This window comes from Eulemur rufifrons, chromosome 17, assembly GCF_041146395.1.
Source record: "Eulemur rufifrons isolate Redbay chromosome 17, OSU_ERuf_1, whole genome shotgun sequence".
In the NCBI taxonomy this organism is placed as follows: domain Eukaryota; kingdom Metazoa; phylum Chordata; class Mammalia; order Primates; family Lemuridae; genus Eulemur; species Eulemur rufifrons.
Window position 1 is genome coordinate 37,537,742 of NC_090999.1, and position 18,431 is coordinate 37,556,172.

At 41.2% G+C, this 18,431-nt stretch overlaps 1 protein-coding gene across 1 annotated transcript in view; it reads left to right on the plus strand.

Moving 5' to 3' along the window:
• RAB3C (RAB3C, member RAS oncogene family) overlaps positions 1-13,664 on the plus strand; it is a 208,733-nt gene extending 195,069 nt beyond the window's left edge. The window contains exon 4 of the mRNA XM_069492485.1: positions 13,288-13,664. Within this exon, the coding sequence (XP_069348586.1) occupies positions 13,288-13,475 (188 nt within the window). The 3' untranslated portion in view covers positions 13,476-13,664. The remainder of the gene's footprint in view (positions 1-13,287) is intronic.
• Positions 13,665-18,431: the final 4,767 nt, after the last annotated feature.

Sequence of the window (18,431 nt, forward strand, 5' to 3'; positions counted from 1 at the left end):
CAGAGTCTAACAGCAGCCCTAAGGCTGTCGGGTAAGACATGGTGAGGGCCCAGAGCAGGGGTTCTCATGCCTGGCTGTGCATTAGAATCACCTAGGGAGCATTTAAAAAATCATGCCCAGGACTCCATCACACACAAACACACACACACACACACACTCACACCCGGACTAAATCGGAATCTCTGACATTGGACAGGCAGTTGTGTGCATTTTTAGCTCCTCAGGTGATTCTCATGTACAGCCAAGGTAGCAAACCCCTGATTCAGGCATTTGTGTTTCAGTTGAGGACCACAGGCTTAAACCAAGAAGTGACAGTGGGGATACAAACAGAGAGACATTTTTACACTATTTAGGTGGTAGAACTAATAACACTTGGTGCATGTCTGGATCCTAGAGGCTGAGGGGATAGAGGCATAAAAGACGACCCCAGGTGTCTGGCTTCAGTAACTGATTGAAATCATCACAAAGGGAGAATTTGGGAGTGAAATCAGCATATTAACAAGCAGAAGGGAAAACACCCAGAAAAGGCAGAGAGTAGAGAATCAGGAAGGATGGAGATATTTGATGGACTGCCCTAAGGGCAGATGGGACAAGATCTAGAACACAAGTGGAAAGAATTAGCCTTAAACCTAAGCACTGGAATGCTGAAATCCATACTTTAAAATATGACAATGAATTATTGTTTAAATGCTTTGATAAGCATCAATCCACAAATGGTGGGAAGACAATGGGAGTTTAGAGGCTCTTTAGCAAGAAGAGGTCTTTGCGTAGTACAAGCGCCCACCCTTTTCCTTTTTATGAAATTAGATTAGTTTTTAAGAGTTGCCTCCATTAAACACATTTTTGTATAACACAAGATTTGATACGAAAAAGAAAAGCAAATTGTAAGAACTGGCTGTTGTGGCTGCCCATATGCCTGCATCGTGAGCCTTCTCTTTAGCAAAAGACCACAGCCGATTTAATGGTTTGATGGTGCACACGTTTTTTATAGCTAATTTCATTTCATAGGCTTCAGCCTGTCATTAGAGTGTAGTTCAGCCTGCCAGGGACTATTTAGTTAGCTGGAGCACCAAAGCCAGAGAAGCACAAACAGTCCTGGTGGTGGACACCCTCTCCTCTTGGCCATTGTAAAGCCTTCCCCTCGAGCTCACACCCGCATTGTTGCCTCCAGCCACCCCACTTCAGTGAAGGATGATGGTTTTTTCCTTCAGTTTAATACTTGTCCCCTTATCCCTGCAAAAACAATTCCATAATAAAGCTAGGCAGAGCAGCCAGAAGCTCTCACAAGGATGGCATTGCCCTGAAGCCTATTTTTAAAACTTAAACCGCCTGCTCCAAATATGCATTGACTCTGTTCTTCAGCAGCTTTGAAAGATGTATTTAAATCTTAATTGTAGTATTTATAAAAGAACAGGGATTGCCAACTTCTGGGTTCAGCAGGGAGTCCCAGCAATGCTACTTAAATGCTCTAAGTACCTGTGTGCACAGAACCTCTGAGGAGAAGCAATGCTACCTGCCATTATTTCCCCTGGCTCAAGTTCTTTTTGACTAAGTATTCCCAGGAGGTATAAAATAAACCAACAAGAAACAATTTAATGTGCAGCCACATTATTTAGGTGTGGTCATACCCATGAGGTAGGAAGGGAAGGGACTCCTACTTCTGCCTGGTTCTTGTCTCCCTCAGGCTCCCCAATTCCTGTTAACTTGGTCTTTGGTTCATTACCAGTGGATCTCTACTCTCTCTACTGGCACTGAAATTCACTCCTCAGGCCCCTTATGAATAAAGTGACCATGCATCCCAGTTTGCTCAGGACAGTCCCAATTTTATGCTTATTTCCCTGTGCAAGTATTAAAGCATCCTCTTTTAATCTCAAAAGTGACTCAGTTTGGAGGACAAATAACATGGTCATCCAACCCATGAAACCCCAGCCATGCAGCACCTTTGAGTGGTACGCTCATCTTCCTCTTTGACATCAGGGTTCTGCACGCTCCATTCCTCTAAACCTCTACTCTGCGTATATTCTCATATTCCCTAGTGAATGAATTCTCAAGACGCTGGCAAATGTCTATTTTGCTCATTGCCTTCTTAGTCAACTCCACTAATCTGGGCAGGCTTTCCTGTACTCCTCTGTACTAATCCAGCTCTCTACCCGCATCGACCCCTGGGGTGTCACCATTCCCATAAGCCAGGCTGCTCTAAGGATCATCAATATGCAAAGGCCTCTTCTTGCTAAAGAGCTTCCGAACCCCCATTGTCTTTCTACCACCTGTGGATCAAAGCTTATCCTCTAACAAATCTCATATTTACACGTCTCCTGCCCCATTTCACAGAATTTTCTGTCCCCCATTTTTGCTTCGCTGGATTTGGCCCAGAATCCCACCTTTGCTCCTTCTCTTAGGATGATCTTCCAAGCTATGCTCTCTTCCCATGTACACAAACTTGCTAAACCTATTTTGTGAAATGTCTAAAAATGAATCCGGTTCCACATAATAGAGTCTGTGTAAACTGATAGCTTCATTTTTTATTTGGTTTTTTAAAACAACTGAGAAGTGCAGTATCAATGTTACTAAAATTAAAATCAGATATAAGAAATATAAACACAGCATCTGGATAGAGTTTAATCTGCTAAGTGTTGGAGTTGAAAGAGCTCAAATCAGGGACTGTTTGTTTGCTCACATTGAACTGTGAAATGTGTACTTGGGCGCAGCTGGCAGAGGTCCCGTCTGCTCCCCAGCTTTGCACACTGCCCAGTGTGATTTGCTCTCTCTCAGCATAAAATGATTAGAGCTGGGAACAGTGAGGAAACAAGTCACACGAACAAAACTCACAAAGGACTGATTTCTAATTAAAATGCCTTTTTATCATTTGCCCTGAGAAATGTAAATGCCACATAGTTGGTAGTATTCCTGTCAGATAATCAGTGCATACTTTTATCGATAGAAAAAAATACCCTTAGGAAAGGCAATCAATTTCATGAGATTTCAGAGTGCCCCTAGATCAAAGAAAAAGGAACCTAATCATGTGCACTCATTTATTTCTTATTCTACTGAGTGTTTATTATGTGCCAGGCCTGTGAGAGTAAGGGATGCCGTTGAGAGAGGACAATGCTCCCTTACTCCGATGGAGTTGAACAGGCAGGCAAACCTGCAAACTCTCACTGCTCAGTCCAGGCCCCCTCTCCTTTCCCCGTGACCACACTGGGCAGTAAATACCCTCAATTCTTAACTCTGCTTTTCCTTGATTCCATGCAGACCAACTTTATTCTCTTTCGATGGTCTCACCTAAGAAATTTTATAATTCATTAGACCACAGCTAAATGAGAGCTCTTGCCCTCCATGTAGGAGATTTGGGAGACACACTAGTCCTTTGATGAATTTTGAGAAGTGTTCTGTTCTCACCAGAAAAAAAATCATGTATTAATCCTATCTTGGAGTGATGGAGTTACTTCTACAGATGGCTGATGTCATGGACTTTGTAGCACTTACTTAGTAACTTTATTCTCAGTGGGTGACTTTTTATTTCCGCAATCCCAAATTCTAAGACACACTCTATTTGGTGCCTGTAGGCACCTCACCCCATCCATGTGCAGACTAAACCATGATATTTCATTCACAAAAGCCATCAGAATACTTTTCCTCACTAAATCTAGATACTGCACCCTATTCTGTGTCTCTCTTTTGCCTTTAATTTTAATTGGCATTCACATGGATTAGCTCTATTTGACAAGGAATTAGCCATCCAAAAAAAGATTCATCATCATCTCATCCCCTGCCTTGAGGGTTTTAGTGAACAAACCAGCTGCTTCCAAAGAGACCGTTCCTTTTCCAGATGCAGGTTTACCAAGAGAAGGGATGACTCAATTACAACGTTCAGGATTAATCACTATCTGAAGGAAAATCATTTGTATGAAGCTTCACATAGCTTTCTGTGTCTATCTGGAAAGGAGGACTAGGCTGTGTTATTACTGAGAGGAACTAGATTTAGACTTGGAGAAGAATTTCCTGATTTTAAGAATTGGTAGACATTAAAACATATTAGGATGGACAAGAAACCCCAAAAACTTTTTCAGGAAGCCAACAGCTATAATTCTATGATGTTTGGGTGAGGCACTGTCAGAATATAAGAAGGTGGACTTGGGGATGTGCAGAGGTTAAGAGTGTGGGCTTTGAGTCAGACTTTAGTTCTTGTCCTGATCTACTAAATACGTGATGCAACCACTTTCTCAAGTGTAAAATGAGCATTATAAAGATACCTGCTTCATGGGAGCTGATCCCAGGATTAGGAAATAAATGCAAGATGCCTGGCACAGTATCTGCACATAGTATGTGCTCAATAAATGTTAGTTAAATTTAAGATTCCACATCCTTGGATGACACAATGAAATCTCATTAGTTTGGGCCCTGCTAATTAAAAATGTATTATACTATTTGCTCTATTTCATATGCATCCCTTGCAGAAAAAATAACCTGCTGATTGATAACGCATATAAATGCTATTATAAGCTGAAAATCCTATACAAGTAAAAGTTATTGATGTTTTCACTGACAATTCATAAGTAGGCTGGGCTAGATATTGTCTCCTTTTATCATTGAAAGCCTGTTGAAATGTTAAGAAGTTACAAAGGGAATATTTAACCCATTTAAGAGAACAAACTCTTTTAAAATACTTGATTGGCAGCCCCTCTGCCAATCATAACCTCAACTTCTCAAGACTTTAGTAGTTGTTAGTGCAGATGTTGATGTGCAGCAACCATGCATTTCTTCAAATTTTTCAGAAATGTGTTTTTCCTCGAGGGTGAACAGAGTTGGTTTAATTTGTTTGATATCATAAATTTCCCACAGGGCAAAACCAAAATGATATTATGTGGAATTCCGTGCTTGGTAAATGCCATCTAAAAATAATGTGGTGGACAAAACTGCGTACCGGTTTAGTCACTTCATAACCATGAACAAAGGAAAAAGCGATTCTCTTTCCTTCCATTTCTCCATTTCCCGCCCCCCCTTCTCCCAGCCAATTAACAGTACTCAGTCCTGTAATTAGCCAACATCTGCTGGACACCTGCTCGTGCTGGGCACTGTGTTAAATATTTCGAGGGATATGGAGAAGCCTTTATGGAAGCTACATTCTAATTGGGGAGCACAGTGCACCTAGTAGGGGGGTGGTCAGGGAATGGGGAGTGACTGCTTAAAGGAGTTTCTTTTTGGGGTGATGAAGATGTTCTGGAATTAGATAGTGGTGGTTGCACAACATTTGAGTTCACTAAAATCCACTGAATTGGACACTTTAAAATGGTTAAAACTGTGAGTTTTATGTTATGTAAACGTTATACTTAGCACAAAACAGCAACTAAGTTCCAAATACGTGGTAGAAAAAGAATTGGTTGAGAGCCAGTAATGCTCAGTGTGGGCTGAAATCCCACAAGACCCTGGAGCTGAGTGGGAGCCCAGATAGATCGAGAAGGGTTCAAGCTCAAACAGCTACAGGGGACAGGCAGGTGATGTAAACAATTAAATGAGCAAAGCAGCCAGGTGTAAGATCCAAACACGATTTGTTTGCAGATGAAATGCATAGAAAAAACGTTTTCACAAAAGGAAAGGAATGCTTTCTCCTTTCTCTTCAAACAAGAAGCCCTTCTCTGTGTAGCTTTTATTTCCCACTGTTAATAGATACGTGGATGCCAAGAACTATAACTGCACATGCAAAGAGAACTGACAATGAAAACATGGATTGCACTTCAGAGAGATAACCAGGAGTGGCAGGGACCTGTGGGCGCTGGAATGCCCATCCTGAAGTGTGCCGGCCACAGACTGCCAGTGTGTGCCCTTGCATAGCCACTGATGATGCCAATGTTTAAAGGTTAGCCAGAAATCTGCATTTTATGTTAAAAAAACTGATTTTTTTAAAAAAAGATTGGCTCAAGATTAAATTTTTTACCATCTGAGGGCCAGATGTAACACACGGCGAACTTCTACCTGGAAGGTTAAGTTGGATTGGGAGGCGAGAGAGGATGAGGGAGATTGCTTCAAGGGGAGACTTGTGCTGAGTCCACTCACAAGACAGGAGGGGACAAGCTTGGCTGAAGCGAGGGTTTGGCGCGTGTGGGTCTAGCGGTAGATTGGTCACGGGGAGTCAATAAAGGTGGTGGGAAGCAAATGACAAGCTCTGGAGCCCGGATTTAACCCTGCTGAGAACAATGACTGGTAGCATGTGCAGCCTTTCCACCAGCAAGCTCAGACAGCTCCTTCCTCTGCAGTGCTGGATGGAGCTTTTCCCAGATACGGAGAGGGGAAGCGCATTGCTGGAAGGGGAAGGGCAGAGAGGAACCTTTTCTACGTGGACGGGATTTGTGAAGGCCATGGAATGACCCTTGTACAGTTTCAGAATCCTGACAGAAGCAAGAGAAAGCTACCATCTGGTCATGCCTGGCTGAAGGCAAGAACTCAAGGACTGAAATACTTGACTTTTTTTTTTTTTTTTTTTTTTAGCAACACTAGCCTTTGGCTGAGTTCCTGTTCTTGCTTTTCTCTGGCTTTGGTCTGCTTTCTTTGGCCCTTCTTCAGGCAAGTGGATCAAAAGCCTTACCCCCTCCTCTTCCTAAAGCCTGTTTCTGGGCTGGGGCCCAGCACAGGACAAGCTATTAATAATATGACAGTTTGCCCTGCTGCTCAGCACTCCCTACTTCTGGCCCAAATGTCACCCACCCTGCAGCAGAATAACCTTTCCTTGCAGCTCCGGTTCATCCAATTCCACAGGAAAGGGGAGAGAAGACATCAGAACTGCAACTAGAATCTGGAAATACAAGATCTTCTCATTTGAGAGTTTGGGAATAGAACCTTAAGGACAGACTATAGATTTTCAATGATTAGAGACGTAAATTGATTACTGCAGTATGATTTTAGTAGCTACTTTCCCTCCACAGAAAAAAAATGGCAGTGTAATTTTTCTTTCAAAATAAGTTTAAAAGATCAGAGTGCCCCAAACTGTGCTTAAGAGTTTCCTGGCGCGAAAAAAGAGCAACAACGCGGCAGAACATCTTACGAAAACAGGCAGCCTTTCACAAGGTGGTATAGCTATTGACCTGTGGGAATGAATCAAGTGTTGCCTATGACATTGCTTAAATGCTTGATATTGGAATTGTGATTATTGCCGTCAACACAGGCTAACCACAAGTGTAATGGAGTCTCCGTGGGGTGCTGTGACATTTCAGTGCTCTTCGAGTGCCAGAGTGACAGCCTGACGCCTGCCACCTCAGTGAGCAGCGTGCTTCAGGCCTACAGGCCCTGCCGGCTGGCCTGTGAGCGTCACTCGTAAAAGGCAGCAGACTTCTCCGAGGCGTCCTTTGCTCTAAGGACCTTCCTTGCGGGAGCAAAGTGGAGGGAGCGAGCTGGCTCGCCACACGGGCGCATGTTCTCCACTCGCGCAGGACGTCCTCGAGTGCCCTCCCGGAGGAGCTGCTGCTCGTCTCTCCACTGAGGCCAGAGACAAAAGCGTTGGATTTAAACACCCGTGTGAAGGGTTCTTGTTGGGCACAGGGAGACGTTTTCAGGTAGAGGATTCTGTCAGTGTCCATCACCGGCATGGTTTCCCCAGTCAGCCATGGGCTTCCTTCTGCGGAGAATCTTTAAGGGCAACAAACATTCTCATTTATTTAGGATAGTGATTCTTTCTTTTTTAAAATGTAATAGTTTTATTGAGACATAATTCATATACCACACAATTCACCCATCTAAAGTGTACCATTCACTGGTTTTTAGTTTGTTGATAGAGCTATGCAACCTTGGTCACCTTCAATTTTGGAACATTTTCATTACCCCAGAAAGAAGCCTCACGCCCATTAGCGTTCACTCCCCTCTCCCCTCAGTCCCTATGCCAGCCCTAGGTTCCACAGGTTTACTAACTCTGGACACTTCATAGAAATGGAATCATGTATTACTAATGTGCGGTCCTTTATGTGTGGCTTCTTTCAGCATACTGTTTTCTGGATTCATCCATGTGGTAGCATGTGTCAGTTTTCATTACTTTTTATGGCTGGATAATAAATAGTCAATTATATGGATATATCACATTTTATTTATGCATTTGTCAGTAGATGGACGTTTAGACTGTTTCTACTTTTTGGCTATTATGATTAATGCTGCTATAAACATTTATGTACAGGGTTTTGTGTGGACATATGTGTTCATTTCTCTTGAGTATCTAGTAGTGAAATTTCTGGGTCACTTGGTAACTCTGTGTTTAACCATTTGAGGAAATGCCAGACTGTTTTCCAAAGAGGCTGGTGTCATTTTAAATTCTAACGCTATATGAGGATAGTGAATCTTTTTTAAAATTATGGTAAAACATATGTAATTTAAAATCTACCTTCATAACCATGTATAAGTATATAGTTCAGTAGTGTTAAGTACATTCACATTGTTGTGCAACCAAGCTCTAGAACACTTATCCTGCAAAGCTGAAACTCAGTACCCATTAAACAACAAATCCCCGGGACACTGCTCCCACCCCCCGCCCCTGCCTAGCCTCGGCAACCAACATTCTACTTTCTGGTTCTGTGAACTTACCTACCCTAGGTACCTCCTGTGAGAGGAACCATACAATATCTGTCTTTTTGTGACTGGCTTATTTCACTTAGCATAATGTCCTATTGTGGATAATGCTGCTGTGAACGTGGGTGTACAGAGGAGCGTGAATTTTAACCTTTCGTGTGCATAACAAACTTCCTAAGCAGCCTATTAAAAATGCATATTCTGAGGACCCATCTGCCCCTTTTGATTCCAGTTCAGTATGTGTGGGGTGGAGTTCAGAAGCTTTTAAGCACTTCAGGTGATTCTAATGTGGGTGGACCTCCACTCCTATGAAATCACAACGTAGGAGCTCACCCCTTGGGCACCAGAGTGAAATCTGGTTTGCACTACCTCTCTCTGCTGCCTCCTTTAGTGATACACACATCATGAAGAGGACAGAGATTGGCTTTCTTCCCTTTCCTCAGCATAGCTAACACATTTAAAAAAAAAAAAAAATCTTTTCAAGCTTCTTCAAGTCCCTAATACCAAGTGGGTGTGAAGTAAGTGGTAATGTATAGATTAGTGTCCAGCCATGCCTAGAATGGCTTTTGGAAAGGGCAGGAGGAATCCTTTCAGGATCAGGCATGAGAAATCCTAAAATGAATATGTGATGTGCTGGACCACAATGCAAAGCTCATCCAACTTGGGAAGTGTTTTGCCTCTGCCAGAGAGAAATTAGAAAGGTTCTGTTAAGGGAAGAATGAGAAAGAATGATCAGAGTTTCTATGGTTAAGTGAAAGGGTTCACTGATTTGCTGATGAAGAAATATACGTGTGCTACAATTATTAGTACCAGATGATGTAGTCTGAGAGACAGGTGTCCAATGCTGGAAGCTAAATCAGTAACCTATTTATCAGGAGATCTTTGTCAGACGTAACAGTTGGCTTGCTGTGTGACCCTGGGCTACTTATTTGATCTTGCTGAGGCACACTTTCCTACCCAGTAAATTGAAAGTGATCTTCAAACTGTTACAAGAAGGACTGTTTCTGAAGCATCATTCACTGATGTGCTGGCTGCCCACTGATGTTGGTGTGTATGAATGAGAGGTTAAAGATTTCTGAGGACAAGTTCAGTTACTAGAGTTGATGTGAAAATACTGAGATACTGAGAGGTAATGACAATAAAATCTAAACCACTTAGTAGAAGGATGAAGGCGTAGTGGTTGGATTTATGGTTATGATTTAGGCCGTGAGCTGTAAGTGCCCACGAACACACACAGCTGTGGCATGAGCAGCTCACAGGCAGGTGAGGAATGAAGATACTGATGCACCTGGATAGAAAAGCATGTGTTACACACTAAACACTCATTCTCCCTGAATCTAAACAACTACATGATAAAGTACTAATTATTTTGATTTTGATCCTAAATATCTCATTTTATGACAAACTTATGACAAGAGAGCCCAGCATATTTGGTCAATGAGAGGCAGCCTAATTTCCAGAACCTTTCATATCTCTAATTCTATAATTCTGTATAGACATAAAGCTGTCACAATGGCCATCCTGATGAGTCTTACGCAGCACAAGATGTCAGAGTACTTTTGGAATCATTGGAAAAGATTGTTTCATTTGATTCACTAATAGTGTTAAATCTAGTTAGTTACTTCCTAATTATTTAAATTGATGAACGTTTATGGTATATATTGTTATTATTAATTAACCTAGAGCTTGCAATTCAACTGGAACAAAATAATAGATTGCTTCTGCAGGGTATCTGGAGAAGCAGGAGAGCATACAAGTTCATAGTTCAAATTCCAGCTTTGCCATTTACTAATTGAACAAGGAAACATTTGAGCAAATTACTCAGCCATCTTGTGCCTCCATTTCCTGATCAGTAAATTGAAGAAAATAATGGCATCTACTAATGGGTAAGGTGGGTTAAAATTTATAACATGCCTCAAATAGTGCCTATTATATGGTAATCACTTAATAAATGTTAGTTTATTATTACTATTGTTATCATAGCATTTTCCAGGTTGCTTAGTACTTTTACCTACATTTTTTCATTTCAGCCTCATGACAACCATATAAGTTAAGTAAGGTAAATGTCATAAACAAAGAAAGTGAGGGTAAAAAGAGTGACTGGCTCATGGTCTCAACACTAGTAAGTGTTGATAGTAGCACTAGAGCCTACATCTTTTGACTGATAATCCATCTCTCTCACTATATTCTGGTGTCTCCTTCTCAACCATGGTCAATAAATGGGTGCTATTATAGCATGGTGTTCTCTCTCTGGGACACTGTCTCCTTAGCCATGCATTCTTAGGGTTCCAGGTTAAAGTCCAGAAGCTGAGAGCATTCTGGCTTTTGAGATCAAGGATCATTTTACTGATCTCAAGCTGTACACCAGCCTCATAGCATGTCTCAGTGCCCAGATCAAAGGAGTCACATTTGACAAAGGTTTGTGTGGTCTATCATCTTTTCATAATGGCTAAATCTTTTATGATACCTTTCAAGTTCAGTGCCTTTCCAAATCACGCTAATAAGTAAAAGAAGTGTTAGCAGAAAGCATGAGAGAATTGAATCTGTAAATGAGACCTTTGTACAAAAATCTGGGATTTTTTTTTTTTTTCCCAAATTCTCATCCAAGGATCTTGAATTCTTCAGTGGATTCCTGATATCTTAATGGCACAAAGCACCCTCCTGTTAGCTCTGGGAAAATCGTCACAAGCCTGCGAATAGTTCTGATATCTTAGCAACAGGATATTGTTTAGATCTGTACTTGCCCTCCCCTGAATCTGTATCAAATTATTGGAAGGTGAATTATCCAGCTCTATAGACTGTACAAACGTTAGAAAAGAGAGCTCTGTTAACACCAGATGGCCTTATCTGTAGATAAAGAAATGCAAGGCAAAGGGCAGTGGCTCATGCCCGTAATCCTAGCACTCTGGGAGGCTGAGGCAGGAGGATCGCTTGAGCTCAGGAGTTCAAGACCAGCCTGAGCAAGAGTGAGATCCCATCTCTACAAAAAAATAGAAAAATTAGCTGGGTGTGATGGCAGGTGCCTGTAGTCCCAGCTACTTGGGAGGCTGAGGCAGGAGAATGGCTTGAGTCCAGTAGTTTGAGGTTGCTGTGAACTAGGCTGATGCCATGGCACTCTAGCCTGGGCAACAGAGCAAGACTGTTTTAAAAAAAAAAAAAAAAAAGAAAGAAAGAAATGCAGACCATAAAAGAGCTGTATGAGCATTGTCCAGAGAGATAAATGAAACAGAAATACAAGCCAACAATGGTTTAAAATATCCATCTCTATTTTATAGAACCTGGATCTACTAATGTTCTTTCAGCTCACATCTTGCAATTATTTACTTGAATTTTAACAATCGAGTAGCGAGTGAAATTCGACTTTCAGATGTAGTCATCTCACCAAATAGTATCCTAACTAAATTGGAAATTTTAAGTCATGAGAATTCCCTCTTGTTGTCTACCCTTTCACTACTATTTAAGAAAATAAGTATTTCTGGGTTATCTGAGGGATTTTGAGATGGATGCAAAATATTAGTCTGTGCTTTGTCCTTTGGCCCCAGGAGCTGGGATGAAATCACATGATTTAATCATTCTGACTCCATGTGGCTCCTCTGAGATAGGGCCAGATGTAACCAGAAGGATTTATAGGGTGTAAAATTTAGAATGGATTAGAAAAGCCTTTCTGTGTTCAGGCCAGCACATCCTAAATCAACGTCCCCTGAATGGACCAGAGCAATCCTTGGCTGGCCTAGTGGGGCGGTTGTCATGGCAACTGACTGGCAAGCTCAGCCAGTGGAATGTGAATGCAAACAATAGAGTGATAAGATTGTGTACAGAGCAGCATGCTAAGGCTGCTTCTGCCCAGGTACAGTGACTCCTCAGTAGAAGTGTAAAACTGTCACTGCATTTTGTACCTTCACCCAATTCTGGCAGCTCATTTGAAATGTATCAAGTGTCCTTTTCCAGATATTGGTAAAAACATTACTGCTGATAGATAACAGGAGCTATGGGAAAACAGCACCCAGTTGGTAAGTGCAGTGGTATAAAAAGCCCTGGAGGGCTGTTACGATAACAGTACTCAGAAATTTCCTCAAGGAGGTTGAAGCAGGCTTACCGTAAATCCTATGATTCTTTAGTGCCACCTTGTGTCCTTAGATATTGAAAATTTACCACTCTCAGACCCATCACTGGGCAACAGCAGGGCAGGCATGGAAAAAGTTGCAGCTGGATTATGTTGGAGCTTGGTAGTCTCTTTTGCAGCAGAATATGCACATGAAATCTTCTGAGCCTCCAGTTAATGAAAAAAATTTAATCATTTTGATAGAATCTGGAAGTTGGAAAAGAAAGAATGCCACATAGTACCCGTCCTAGGAAAGATTGCAGGAGGCTACATAATGGGCTGGGGGTGGGAGAAGGGTAGCAAAGACAGAGAATTCTTAATGTTGTCATTACTAACTCTTGCAAAGGATTTTTTTAATTCTATTCAGGTATCCTAGTGACATAAATTAACTGATAGAGAAAAATGTGAATATCACTGATTCTACTTTATAACGCTTGTTCTTGGTTAATGGGTAGCGAGATGGTAGCATTTGCTCAAATGGCGCCTCATGCCCACTTCTCATCTCTTACCCACACCCAACCCATGCCCACAGCTGGCTGGCCCACGATCAACTCATCACCATTCAAGACCACAATCCAGTCCTAATTAAATTCAGAAACATGAAATGACCAAGCCGTGTTTCTGTGTGTTTCTTCCAGGGTTTGAGTTTTTTGAAACAAGTGCCAAGGATAACATTAATGTCAAGCAGACATTTGAGCGCCTCGTGGATATCATCTGTGACAAAATGTCAGAGAGTTTGGAGACCGACCCTGCCATCACTGCCGCAAAGCAGAACACAAGACTCAAGGATACTCCCCCTCCACCGCAGCCCAACTGCAGCTGCTAATGTCCCCAGACACACAGGCAGCTCCCGGGGGGCTCTGGTTGCTAACAAACAGCATTTATAAATGGTCTATTAGCCTTTGTTTATACTGCCTAATAATTATTTGAAGGAAGTCTTTGATTCAATGGCTCGTACATGCATCTAATTCTTGGGAGATTTCCTGTGTTAATATGTGGCAAATATGTGATCTTAAATTTGTAAGGACTATCCACCTATAAACATCTGGTACTTGCATGTGACTTGTTATTTATTTGTCTTCTAGGCTTTTTTTTGTTTCAAATTTCTCCTCAGTTAGGCTACTGCTGGGGGCCTCAGACTATAATTTCACTACAGCTGACTTTTGTGCCGTGGATTCGAATTACGCTATTCACTTGTAGGGATGATGACCAAGGGATTGCTTGTGTGTGTGCGTGAGCAGGGGGAGATGTCAGGAGACTTCATTTGCTTTATTCTTAACTGAAAATCAGTGGAAACTGTGCTCATGATTAGGGATGTTGTCACAGGGCTGGTCAGTTTGCTGTTAGGAAATGTGTTTATTTTTCACTGTTATTAATAACTGAAGAGATTATTGACTATAAAGAAACTGAAATATTGTTTTTAAGCCCCTTGCAAGTTTCCTAAGTCATTAATATTAACCTGACTGGAACTAGATGTAAACAATAATCTTAGCTTACATGTCTATATAAGTAAATACTCTATCCCAGGACTGCTCTTCCTGCTGATTCTACCCAACTCTCTGAATATTTGAGAGCACTGAACACATTGAGAGGTATCTACTGAATGCCAGTTACTCAGCAAGCATTTTAACCAAGTAGGAGGGTTTGGGTAGTGGTAGATTTCCAAGGCCCCCCATTTCCTCAATGATTTGCCCCTCATAATACACACCACCACTGCCACCCTGGCATCATCACCTTCTGGAACCATCACCAACTCTTGGAATGGAGGTGATGGTGAAGCTTGTTAGGGCTCCTCTTCCCATAGGATGCAGACTTGCTCCGCCAGCCATTGCCTTCTGCTCAAAGCTCAGCCAAGTTTTTTCTGCCTATTTAGAAGCTATTTAAATAATATCTCAAAAGCTCCCAAGTTGAGGGAAAGATACTTTTCATCTTTCATCTTTTGTAATCCAGATGTTCATAAATTCTAAAGCATATCCCCGCATGTGCATGCTTAGGTTACACAGAAAACATTCTGTAGCTGAGAGTTACAGAAACACTTAGGATCTGTAGCAATTTGAGAGAGGGAGGAAACCATTTGGGCATCCTGATTTTTTATCCCAGATTTCCTGAAGATATATATGAATAACAAGCGAACAACAAATCCTACTGATTGTGTTGAGCAACAGGGAAACTTGGTATCTGTATCACTGCCCAGCCTATTTGCAGCTACAATTTTAGGAAGGCAGTGGGCATGGTTTGGTATATTTGGAAGGACAGTTCCTTTAGGTGGACTTTCTCTTTTTTTGGTATTGTGTTAAAGGTTTTTTAATTCCTCTTTTCAAAAATAGAGAAGCTTCACATCAAAGTAGTGGGTGCAAGTTTATTGTGCAAAGATATTGATAGGAAAACATGAATACATCTAACAATATCTCTAAAGAATAAAAGCCTACCAGTCAGGGAACCAGTTCACACACATTATCAGTAAGTTAAAAGATAAAAATTAGAGGAGAAAGCCTTTGGGATGTTTTAAGCATATCCATGTTATTTGTCACCTTCTTAGTTTGAGATCCACTAATTGGCAGTAAATTTCCACTTTGGCACCCTGCAAGGCAAGCCTTAGCTTAGTGAATACAAGATAACATTAATGCTTTATTAGATTTTAATGGGGCAACCAGCTTCAAAATCGCAGAATTTACAGTAAAAGGAAAGAGAGAACCTGGGGCATAAAAACAGATTTGTTCGCAACTGTAGCCTGTTTTCATGATGTTGTAGTATTTCTATAACCCAGGCCAGAATGTGGCCCTGTTAAATGATGTAGCTATTAAGCTCACTTTATGACCCAATAGGAAGCAGTAAAACCAGAATATTCTTCCCATCCTTACTTGCAGCCTTCATCCCACACATCCATACAGATGTAACAGGCCTAGATAGAATATTTCAGATGGCTTTTGCAGAAGGACCTTGATATATGTCATGTTGTAAAATGGAATGCAAAATGAGACAGGGTAGAAAAGGGAAAGGGAAAGAGCTGAGATTTGCTCTCTTGAAAATCCCTTCCCTGAAGAACTGATTGCTACTGAAATTCATTGGTCCTTCCACCAGATGTAAGCCAAGTGCCCACTTATGCAGCATCAAATGTGCCAAAGCTGAGCAATTTTATGCCAGTCAAGGGAGAGTGATGCAACAACAGCTGAAGGATCATGGCCAATGAACATCTGATACTTTATATTTTCCAAATCCCAGTGGAAGTGAATGAACCCTTTTTAATTGATTTCCAGTTCTGAAACTCCCACCCTGCTGTGAATTCCACTCCAAAGAATTCACTGAGAATTTTCTGGATAGAGTGTCACAGAGCTCAAGAGAAAGAACACCTATGTTCCTGCTGTAAAGCATATAGGAAGAGAGAATATTCTCTATTCATAATCTCATCAAGAAATTCTGGTTTTAAAATCAAATTTGGCAAATAGAGGAACTGGCCCAGGGTTAACTAGGTGAGCTTTTATTGGCATTGAGCTATGTTATTCATAAATTATAGCACTATAGTCCCAAGGTTTTTTGACCTTTTGGCCACTACACACGCACACACACACACACACACACACACACTACCTCCATCTACTAATAGTCTAAAAATATGCAGATCATTTTTACCAATGGCCTAACTAAATTTGTATTTAAAATGGCAACACATCTTAAAAAGTATATTATTTGTGTTAGTTTCTAAATCTTAGACACCCATCTAAGAGTCTTTTATGCAATTAAATTAGTGTTTTAAGTATCAATTTCTCTTCTGCTACTCATCACCTGACCACCCTCACCTGTCCAAATACTTTTAGGAATAACCCTTGTTTCAAGCAGATACTTTCAGGAGCTTTGGTGTTGGTCCCCTCTTTTCCTTTCCTAATGCAGTTGAAAAATTGTACTGAAAATTATTTCATCTAAATAGCCGTCCTCAGAGTGAATCAGCATTTCAGCTTTTGGGCATGCGGATGGATGTGGAAGGTGCACACAGTGTCCTTAAGTCCTAAGATGGCAGTTTAAAGTGAGCATCACGTCTACAGGCTCAGAAGAAGAATTGCTTCGGGACAATGAATCAGTTCATTGCTGCTGCTCCCATTGAACATATTCTACTGCCTTGATGAGCTTCTAATGGCCATGAGAACCAGGAGGTTATTGCAGTTCCTTTTTAGGGTCACTTAAAGGTCAGTATTCCTTTGTTGCCTGGTAAACAAGTGCTAAGATTTTTCTTTGGAAAGGGAGCTATGCTGGTGCCTCCAGGTGCAGCAGAAAGCTGCAGCACTGTGATGATCAACGTGAAATATAAGTTCTACAAAATTACAACCCAGCCAAGGCTCGGTGGCTCATGCCTATGATCCCAGGGCTCTGGGAGGCCGAGGCAGGATCACTTGAGCTCAGGAGTTCAAGACCAGCCTGATCAAGAGCGAGACCCCATCTCTACTAAAAAATACAAAAATCAGCCAGGCGTGGTGACACACACCTGTAGTCCCAGTTACTGAGGAAGCTGAAGCAAGAGGATGGCTTGTGGCCAGGACGTTGAGGTTGCTGTGAGCTACAATGACACCACTGCACTCTACCCAAGGTGACAGAGTGAGACTCTGTCTCAAAAAAAAAAAAAATTATAACCCAAATTATACAAGACATCAAGGCATGCAATAAACAATTATATATTTCACCTACTTAACTCTTACCCAGATTACTTATAGGCCTTTAGCACATTGGTGATTTTTTTAGAAACCAATTTAAACGTTCAATTTTAACTATATCTATATTTATAATAGATTTCAGGTATACAACATTCTTCTTTTTTAAAAGTAAAATACATACCCCTATTAACGGAACTTCCACGAAGCAACATTAATTTTAGAGCGTGGTAGTCCATAATCAGTGGTTCATTGTGATGTGCTTTATCCAACATGTATCTTAGTGCATGTACTATGTGATCTTTTAGTTAACTGTGTGACATTGGTGGGACTATATTAAAAACATATCCAAACTCTACCAAGCTGTACCAAGCTGAGGTAGCATCTGCATGTAAAAAACTGTGATACAACTTCTATTTTAAAGTCACGACTAGACCAAAAAAGTTACTGTGTGTTTGTTACTAACCTTCATAGTGCTATTGGAATGCTCAATCAGGTGTTTTTGGTGTGGCATACTTGGGAGCTGGCCTGTCTGTCTGAAGAACCCTTTCTGTCTGAATTACAGTTGGCATGACTAGAACCCAGAACTCCGTTCCTGCGCGTGCATACTCACTCAGCGTGCTATGTCTGCAAATGTCAAGGCGCCCCAGAAGCGACTAGACCCGTGTGGCCTTTCTAATCCCTCCCTGAAAAATGAAATCCCTATAGCTCTGCTCAGCTCTTCCTGTTTGCATACGCTACCTGTGTTTAGTAGTTTGCCAGTAAAGTAGTGGAAGACTTTCTGATGTGCCGAACCTTTTAGTATTAGAGTCAGATTTTTGGAGTTTTTTATAGTTTAGGTGAATTTTTGACCAAAGTCAGTTAAAGAAATAAACCTATTTTATATCCTGGAATTAATTGGGAAAAATTGGGTAAAAGATGAAGTTTAGGACCAGGAAGAAAAAAAAAAATCTTTACCCCTAGAGTGCACTTAAAGGGCTCTAGGTTCTAGAAATACAGTATGCCCTAAGGGGGAAAAACAAGTTGGGGGGATTTATCTAAAATGTATCTACCTATTGTTACTGGTATTTCATAAATCAATGTAATTTTTTCTTAAAAATCTTTACTGAAATGCTTGATACTCCAGTCAAATAATATTTCCC